Source organism: Dendrobium catenatum, unplaced genomic scaffold (assembly GCF_001605985.2).
Source record: "Dendrobium catenatum unplaced genomic scaffold, ASM160598v2 original_scaffold_264278, whole genome shotgun sequence".
Classification (NCBI taxonomy): domain Eukaryota; kingdom Viridiplantae; phylum Streptophyta; class Magnoliopsida; order Asparagales; family Orchidaceae; genus Dendrobium; species Dendrobium catenatum.
This window is the reverse complement of record NW_021582677.1, coordinates 1-488: the sequence shown is the minus strand read 5'-3', so window position 1 is coordinate 488 and position 488 is coordinate 1. Positions and strand designations below refer to the sequence as shown.

Genomic DNA, 488 nt, shown 5'->3' with positions numbered 1-488 from the left:
CTAAGGATCATTTTAGGCTAAAGTGCTCCGCATCACCAGACCTTGATGGAAACCATTGTTTGGCTGTTTCCTCCTGATTCAGATTCAGTTTCTTGCAGTTTTCTGCTGAGATTGTTGAAAGTAGAAAGCTTTCTTGATTGTGGTGAGAATTGCAGGAAAGAACTGATTAAAAGAATAGGATACCAGTTGCGGGATGCATCAGTGGCTGATCTATTAATTCCTGCTCCAGTAGGCGAGAGCACACTATATGACATAGACACTGTTCTTAGCATATTGGCAGAATTCTTGATGCGACAGCATATTAGCTCTCAGAAGACTTCAAAAGAGATTCAGAAAAGCACTAGTTCTGCTTCAGAGCCTAGCAGATCAAAAGTAGCTGTAGCGAATTTGGTCGATGGGTACCTTACTGAGGTTGCAAAAGATCCTAATTTGCCCCTTTCAAAGTTTATCGAACTAGCTGAGATGGCATCAGGATCCTCACGGCTATC

The 488-nt window shown here is 42.2% G+C and overlaps 1 protein-coding gene across 1 annotated transcript; it reads left to right on the top strand.

Moving 5' to 3' along the window:
• Positions 1-21: 21 nt before the first annotated feature.
• LOC114579052 (BTB/POZ domain-containing protein NPY2-like) lies at positions 22-482 on the top strand (the record flags this gene model as incomplete). The annotated part of the gene is made up of 1 exon (XM_028692728.1): positions 22-482. A coding segment is annotated over one exon (461 nt), but the record flags the coding sequence as incomplete, so codon positions are not given.
• Between the last annotated feature and the right edge of the window lie 6 nt (positions 483-488).